Below are 9,079 nucleotides of genomic sequence, written 5' to 3'. Positions count from 1 at the left end.
GTACAGGCTATTCTACAACATATTTGTATACTGTTATTTAGTTGTATTCTAAGACATAGTTCCTAGCTAACAGTAGGAAGAATTTATTATTATTTTTTTTTTAATAAATTGAAAATTACTGTGTCCTGCAATTTGTAAAACTGAGATTTGGAAAAGATTTGAAAGCAGAAATTGATGGAACTGGGCCATTAAACCAGCTGAAGACCTGGTTGATATATTGAGATAATTTTGCTATGATCAATATTATTTAGATAAAGTCTTTATAGGTAATGGCTGGTTTAGGGAATAAAAGCTTATTTGCACATGTCCAGAGTAGTTCTGTGCAGGAAGTCCCAGCTGGTAGAAAGCAAGTGATGTTTCTGCTTGTGTAGCACCTGTTTTTGATTTCAGAGGGGAAACAAAAAAATTACTTCAGTGGGTGGTGACATTAAGTACAACTGCTGCCTGGCAGAAAGTATGTTATCTCCCCTTTACCCAGGTGAAAGCATTTCTACCTTGAATCATGGATAGGATCAGAGCTCCAGCTCTATCTTACCAGAGGAAGAAACAGAAAGGGATGCATTCCCCAAACCTTTCCTGCAGTTATGAAATAAAGTTCAATAAGCTTGTCATTTTTATTATGCAGAGGAAGATGGGGAAAACCAGAAGGACATTTCTGATGGAGCTGGCAAGAAGAAAAGGTTTCAGAGTAGAAAGTGAGCTAAGGTAGGAAAATGTTTATATGCACAGAAATAGCATGTAGTAATGCCGCATGAAGCATTCTAATTTAATAAATGCAGTCATACAAGTGCCTGTGGTTGAAGTTTTTGCTTTTGTATTTCGTGGATATACTTTGCTCTTCCCACTATAAAAATGCTTTAGGATTTCAGTGGGTGTTCCTAAATCATGGTTCATTTTTATTGTTTTCTGGGCAGAGAGCAGGCAGAATACAAACATTAGCAAAATTTCTAATTTTTTATCTCTTAAATGTGTGGTTCTAATTTATCTTAAGTCTGTCAATTTTAATGTGTTTGCATTTTTCAGTGTGCTGCTTCTCATGTGGAAAATAAAAAATGTAAGGTGTGGACTTGCAAATGATTTTCATGGGGTATGTTTTTATGTGTTTGTATAGTCTCACTGGAATCAGTGAATTGTGTCTTTACATGACTTAAATCAGCCATCCTTTACTTCCCCCTTGAAGTCAGGTTAAGATTAATCTAAACTTAATGGCCAATTCCTGAAATAAAAAAAACTTGAATATACAGGAATGGAAAATGTGATGGGTTGAGGCGGGTATTTCTCTAGAACATCTCTGTTATTCTACTATTTAATCTTCCTTCGAGTGAGATACTGATCTGAGTCTCAAAGTTATTGGCTTATGCTTTGGTACAATCTGGAAGAGCACTGGAGAAAAACCCTAGGAATAAAATAACACAGATGTGGCATTTCAGGGTGAAAATATACTCCAGCTGCAGATTTGTCTAGTGTTATTTCAACAAGCCAACTAATTTTGAAGGAAACCTTTCTCCAAATAGTGTTTTTCATGAGTGCTAATTACATCATTATGCAGTTTTCCGAAAGCTACATCATTATGTAGGTTCTTTGAAAAGCTGGAAGAAAATCAAGTATTGATCATTTCTCTGTATCTGTATGCAGATAGGATACAACTGGGTTCTCCTTGTAAAAGCTCATTTCCACAGATTTTTCAATCCCATCAACTTTGAAAGCCTGAGGAAGAAGGGAGGATGAAATAATTTGTAAAGCAAGATTCAAGCAGGTATTGAACAGAAGTGGGCAATTAGTGTCTGATAAAAAACTAATTGAATTCTTGGGGAAAAAAAAAATGAACTCAGCTTTTCTGAATCCTACATCAATAATCCATTGAGGACTGAGTAGAGGCTTTATCTGGGCTGCTTACACACTCAGGTATTTATTGCCAATATTTCAGTCTTTCTCTAAGTTGTATGCAATGCAGGTGTTATGTTTAATTCCAGTTTAGCTGCTACTGGATAAAACAGAACTCTTTAGCTGTTGATTTTTGTTTTTGAAAATGCCAGAGGAAATGCTAAATTTATTAGGTTCTGTGTCAAGAAAAAAGCACAGCTGTACAGGTACCAGAGGAAACTGGTGTGCAGCAACTAAACTGCTGCTATGAGCATAGCTATGGCAAAGTTCCCAGATCTGCAGCTTGATATAAATACATTACATATGAATATTTTATATAAAGTGAAATAAACCACAGGAAGCAGAAGTTCTATGTCTGTAACTGATTTTTTTTTTTTTTTTTTTAACTCAAGTAAAGATGTGAGAGTTTAATTAAAGTAGAACCTAGCGGGGTTAAATAATAATAAAACCAATAGTATTTCATGGAGATTCACCTAACCTACCTTTTTAATCTTAAGATTAAAATAAATTGGGATTTTTTTTAATGGACTGCTGTACAAGTTGCACAATGTGGAGAGAAAAAAATTGTGCTATACCATGACAGCTTTCATATTTCTAAAGTATAGCACATTCAATACATTTTTTATTTCTCCAAAATATAGTACATTTAATACATTAGAGAGTTATGTGGTAACAGTTTTCTATGGGGTGAATCCAGTATTTGTAATTGCGATTTGGTGATTTAATGATATTGGTGATTTTTGGTATGAATCAGGGTCACAGGGGTAGGCCAAGGGGTTTTGTTCGACTCCTAGATAGTAGTTTGCTTTGGAAGGTTTGCAGTCTGCCTTTAACAGGGAGCACACATCATTTTTAAAGTCCATACTAACCAGCTGTCTCTACCAGTGGTGCCCTGTTTGACTGGACAGGTTCATGGCTTAACTTCTCCAGGTGTTACAGAAGGGTTGAAAAGCAACCTGTCAGATCCGTTTGAAATTTACTGTATGTGTACAGGGCTGTCACAGGCATGAGCTAGCAGAAGGCTATGGAGGCTTGCAGATGGAGGGGGCTGCCACCAGGATTTATGTTCGAGTTCTAGACTTATTTCTAGAAAAACTAAGTCAAATTACTATGCTGTTTGTGCCTTTCCCTTAGGAAGTTTAGGGATCTGGCGTATATTTCAGATACTGAGGTCCTACCAGTTTCATGAAAATGAAGAGTTTCCTCCTTTATCTGTTGTTGTCTTTGTGGGTGACAGAACCCTCCTGAGGTGTATGTGGAAGGGGAACACTGGGAATCACTCAAAGTTTCCTACCAAGTTAGTAGCTTTCTAAACTTGCTGAGGAACATCAGCAGGACAGGTAGAAATTTACAGATCATCCTGAGTATGTATATAAATTTTTCTTGAAATTAACTTTGTCCCTGTCCATTATTTTCCTGTGGAAGATGCAGGACCATGTCTTTTTAATAATAAATAATTGTGGGATGCTTTCCAATGTTATTCATCAACCGAAATTTAGTGTAAAACCCCTAGTGCTACCATATTTTTAATCAGTGTACAGCATTTAATCTATTGAAAAATAACTCAGTGTGCACGTTTTATATTCATTAAACTATCAATTTTGTAAGAGACTGGCTTCTTAGTAGCAAGGAATTTGTCTTTAAATGGAATGCATAATTCACAAGATTCAAGTCATGAACATTTGACAATGCTACATGTAAAGAGCTTAATGTAAGTACAGAAAACTTAAATTTACAAAAATATATTACTAGCTGTGAAGCTTTAAAGAATTATTGTTAACAGACTTTTTAATATTGTACAGCTTTCATTCATTGATCAGGAATATTGTGAAGGGGCTGTTAGGTATTGTAAAGCGGCCTTTTCCTTATGGTACTGCTTGTGCAAGCCAAGTATCTTCACAATTGCAAAAAAATGTGTAATAGGGTAGCATCTCACAGAAGGCAAATGATGCTGAAAGAAAGAAAATGCTGCACTTACAGGAGCTGTCAGGCTAAAGTCTTTCCTCAAAGCAGATTCAGTGACTGGAATAGATACATTTTGATATGAAAATGCAACTGCTTCCCACATCCTAACGTATAACATATACTTCAGTTTTCAGGAAGCGCATGGTAAATAAATATGGAAATAGAAGCTCAGCATTGTGTACAGTTGTGTTCAGTAAAAAAAGAAAACTTCTTTTTCTGTATTTCTTGACAGTGACTCTGTCACTCATATTGTGGCCGAGAACAGCTCTCACCTGGAGGTGCTGGACTGGCTGAGAGGACAGACGGTGGGCGACAGCTCCAAGTTTGAACTGCTGGATATCTCCTGGTTCACAGCCTGCATGGAAGCGGGAAGACCAGTTGATTTAGAAATGAAGTATCGTCTCACGGTAAGATCCTTCAGTGTGAATACAGTGACATTCAAAATGAATGACTTGGTTTGATTGTTTTTATATTTTTTTGCCTAAAACTAAAAACTTGTGCTGTGATATGATTTTTTAATTTAAAAACTTTAGAGAAAAAAGTTTAGGTGATTCATACAATTTTACTAGGTTAAAAAGACCTTCCATGCCTTCTATATCAGTATCTGGTAATGCTAAGTTACTATGCCATTACATGCATTTCATGTTACAACTGCTAATATAAATTATATCTTTCCTGTAAAAAAAAAAAAAAAAAAAAAAAGTGCTATTAAAGGGAAAATATCCATCCATGGCACTTTCTGTTGTTGTGGCACTTGTGGTATTTCCACAAATTCTTCAACATCATGGTGACTGTCCCACTGAGAGCAGTGCATTTTAATGGGCTCCTGATGGAATACTTTGCCTCTTCAAAACAATACAAAAATATTAAAACATTTGCCATTTGGAATTGATTAGTTGACTTCTGGGCCCTTGATGGGCCTGTGAAATGAAGACTACTGCAATCTGTGGACATACATTTACAAACTTGGCACCATCGACTAAAACTATGGTAAAAAAAAAAGGATTTTATTATATTATGTCTCAATGGGAGCTATAAATCAGAGGATATTGTGAATGGCAGGCTGATTATTTGGTGAATGGTGTTTGACCTTGAAGCAATGGATGATGACATATTTTTTCTCTGATCTATATCTGACAAAATTATGTGCTAATTTTTCAAATTGGAGACTAGTGTGAAATGGTGGTGTTTAATACCCGCAGTGTTGACTGTAAATGATGGAGTGGTAGGGATGCCTGGGATTGCTGGGCACAGTACACGCTGCTTGGCCACGAAACAGACCCTGCATGGTGGCAGGGTGGACCTAGTCCCTTTTTCTGCACACACTCAAGCTTTATGGTGATGGATTGAGCGTGCACTGGTGAAGAAATTAATTCGTATGTCAAGAGAATTACAAGTCTGATCTAAAGCTGTCTGAAGTGAGGGATTCCTGCTGATTTCTGAAGGTCTGGGTTAGGCTCAGTATGAACTATAACCTCACTGCAAAATATTAACTGGGAAATTCGTAAACACTGGGACCATGGCAGGATCCACAGTGTGTACCTTCCTGTGAGGCAGAGGATGCCTGAATATTTAGCAGCAATATTACACTGTTTGCTGCTTCTTCATCCTGATGTTTAGATTATGAAGGATGAATCATAAATACCCCAAGAAAAACTGTAGCTCCTGATTAATTTTTTCAGTCATCTTTCATTGCCAGAAACGATTTTCCAGGATTTTACATATAAGAATTACTGTTTAATAACACTTTGGGGGTGGGGAGGAGCAAATACACCAGATGGAGCTGTCTCTCCCAGACTCAGCATAATTCCATGACAAAATATGTGCTTATATTTGCAGTCCTTCCAATGAAGTATTTTTGCAGTATATTTATAACATTTTCAGTGAATCTCCTGGAGGGTGAATAGACCAAAGAAATTAATGCAAAACAGAAAAAACCAGAAAACCTTGCAACTACTGCATTATAGAATCTCACAGGCAAACAGATTATAAAAATAGAAATAGTGGTAATGGAGAAGTTCTGTAAACAAGAAATAAATCCAAAATGTGTGCAAAAATCCTGTGAAGTTTGAGAGTTTTGCAACAGGATTAAAAGTAAACCAAATTACCATTTATGCTGCGTGAAGATCTATAGATTCAGATACCTCAGTATCTTTTCATAGATGTGTTCTGGTATTTTTTAAAGCAAGAAATGCCTTTGTCTTTCCCCAAAATGTCTCCAATGATGCTGAAACTTGCTTTTTTTTTTTTTTTTTTTTTTTTTTTTTTTTTTTTTTTTTTTTTTTTTTTTTTAAATTGATGAGAAGGCCACTGTAACTTTAACTGCTTTAGTTTTCTTTTACATATAAAAGTCCTTTTAGAATACTACTGGAGCAGAAACTTCTGAAAAAGGTAACAGAACTTTCAGGAGATCATTATTATACTTTGAGACTGATTCTGCAAGTAAGAGCTTCTGTTTTTATTGAAACATAAAAATTTAATGCTAATAAGTGTAGAGTGCAATAAGCAAGCCAGTGACAGCTGTACTGTTAACTTTAAAGCTTATAGTTAAGACCAGTCTTAATTATATAGTGGCTCTAAAGTAATAAACATTTTTGTAATCAAACAAACAAGGAAGAAAAAGGATTCTAGAAGTTTAGTGAATTTAAAATAATTTTATTGTTGCAGTGTCACTGTGATTTTTTTTTTTATTTTTTTTTTTTTTTCCTGCCTTGAAAAATGAGGAAAGATTTAAGTAAAGGTTAATTTTCTTTTTAAGTACTAGACTGAACTCGTATGTAATGCAATTTAACTGGAGTTTCACTGAAGACAAATTTGGTCCATTATGTCAGTCTTGTGAAATGAATTAACAAGCCTTGAACTCAGGCTACATCATGAAGGCTTTGAGGTAAAATGGATTGCAGTGAAGGAGTGTTTTGTGTGAGATCTCACCTACATATAGGTTAGTGGTAAAATTCCCATTAATATAAATAGCAGTAAGATTTAATCTTTCAGATATTACAGTAGCCTATTTGGAAGGTTGTTCTTCATTCAGGATATTTGTTTCAATACGTTACTAAAAGAAATGTCCTTCTTTGTGCAAAACAAGAGGAATAAAGTCAGAGTCACAGATCATTAGCTAACATATTAATTACAGTTGTCACTAAAGTACATCTTTCTGTGGTTGCGAATGATCGGAGAGATGCTCTGCTGTTAGTGATTTATAGAGTAGAAAAGGTTGGGTGACCAGATCTAAAATGGTCTGAAATCTTATTGATTCATTCAGTAATAGTTGACTTTTATAGTTAATAGCCATCATTTAATTTAATAGGCTATGTAAGTGTGGTAGCCAAACATCTGCCTTAAAGGGAAATCAGAATATTTCTCTGGCAATGGAATCCTTTGTCCAGAGACATCTTTCTCACCACAAGCAGATGGGCATTCTGGACAATAACAGGACATGGACATTAATATGTATGCAGGGGTGTCCCCACATGCTAGAAAGTAGTGCTGTTTCCTGGGTAATGGAAAAGAAAGAGGCAGAGAAGAAGCTGTCAGAGGGATAAAAGGAAAGGAAAAGAACCATAGGTGGGATGACGTCCTCAGCAGCCTTAGGAACTACATTCTTCTGCCTTTTCCTCAGTCAGAACCCAAAATTTTTTAGTTATTTTTTTTAGAAAGAAGAGATTTATTGCCTTGAACAATGGATTTCCTTCCACATTAATGAAAGGAAGTACTGCATCTTTTGATCCCTTGCCATACCACGTGACAGGCAACTCATATTTAATGTTTTCTGGTGTGTCTCACTGTTGCCTTGTGAAAAAGAGAGGCTCTAACTAATGGAAGAAATCCTTCATACTGACGGTCAAAGTTTCCCAGAAAAAAAAAAATTAAACATATAAACTGGCTGCCTTCTCTTCATAAAATGCTGGATATCAGCAGACTTTATTATTTGATCAATGCTGTCTGGACTTTACAAAGCTTCTGAATTTTGAATAATGTGGCCTGACATAGTCTCTTGTATCTGTGCACCTTATTCACTGCTGCTCCATTTTTTCTTTCTCTTTGTTATTTCCCTATGTCATTATACTTCTTTGTTTGTGTATTAAAAAAAAATAGTTTGACAAAGAGCAAGATTAATTCTGCAACTAAGCCTCTCTATGGTACAAACTGATGCTACTGGTACAGGCTGATTTTCCTGCTGATGACATGTGGAAAATGTCATTGTGAAGGAGTGGCAGTGACACATTCACTGTTACCGCAGCCTGGATGTGGGGTACAAACTGACTAGCTCCAGCAATTAAGTAGCCTACGCATTTGGATATTTTACAGTGGTTGCCCCTGTGCAGTGTACCATAATTTTGTTTTAATGTAGTAGAGTTAAAAAAAATGATTTTTTTCTGATATCTGTAGTTGTTCTTCCCAGTGCTACAAATTATTTTGAGGTAGTGTGAGTTTCCAGGATTGCTTGTTCTATACTGTAATTGCTACCGGATGAAATTTTAGGTTTGTTCCATAATCTGTACAAATGCTTTTATCCCACCTGGTCTTCCTACAGAAAAACAGTATCAATCCTACTCTTACATTCTGATGATGATAGGAGATCATCTCTGTAGTTGTCATGCAGCCATCACAATATTCTCTAAAAATCAGAGTATAGAAATCACTGTTTACTGTTGAATTCTAGCTGAAGTTTCTTCTGTTCTTATATATAATCAAGTTCTGTTAATTAAAAGCATAACTATTACTGATTAAGAAAAATGCTTAAATATCTTTGCTAAGACAAGAACGGGATGTTTACGTGCCAGTCTATCATCCTCTTAAACACATAGAATTTCTGCTTTACTTTTGCTCTCATCCACAATGCCAGGTAATGCTATGTGTAGGGCTCTTGTTCTTTGTGTCTATGTCCTAATGAAGATAATAGCTTATTATATATTCTATTCAGTACCGTTCTGTTTGTTCACAGTCTTTGCAGCTAGCACTATCATTTCAAGCAGTATATTAGCAGTAATCAATCATAGTTTATATGATTTAAAATCAATTTTAAAGTATAATTCATGAATGTGTGCAAAAGTGCATGAGTTGTGCTGTTGATCCTGGCTGAAACGCACTTCAGTTATTCCCAAGAGTGGTCTTACACATAAAATAGCTTCCTTCCTTTCAGTGTATACTATGAAAACTGCCATATAATTCACTGGTCCTTCAGGTTTGCAAGAAAATGCCTTTTTTGTGTTCATGAATACTGTTA

The 9,079-nt window shown here is 35.6% G+C and overlaps 1 protein-coding gene across 2 annotated transcripts in view; it reads left to right on the top strand.

Annotated features, from left to right (window-relative positions):
• Positions 1-502: 502 nt before the first annotated feature.
• DNTT (DNA nucleotidylexotransferase) overlaps positions 503-9,079 on the top strand; it is a 100,484-nt gene continuing 91,907 nt past the window's right edge. For both annotated transcript variants that reach the window (XM_032995282.2, XM_032995277.2), the window contains exons 1-2: positions 503-705; positions 4,082-4,256. In XM_032995282.2, the coding sequence (XP_032851173.2) occupies positions 503-705; positions 4,082-4,256 (378 nt within the window). The remainder of the gene's footprint in view (positions 706-4,081; positions 4,257-9,079) is intronic.

Source organism: Tyto alba, unplaced genomic scaffold (assembly GCF_018691265.1).
Source record: "Tyto alba isolate M040663 unplaced genomic scaffold, T.alba_DEE_v4.0 Super-Scaffold_1, whole genome shotgun sequence".
In the NCBI taxonomy this organism is placed as follows: Eukaryota; Metazoa; Chordata; class Aves; order Strigiformes; family Tytonidae; genus Tyto; species Tyto alba.
This window is presented reverse-complemented; position numbering and strand designations above follow the sequence as displayed.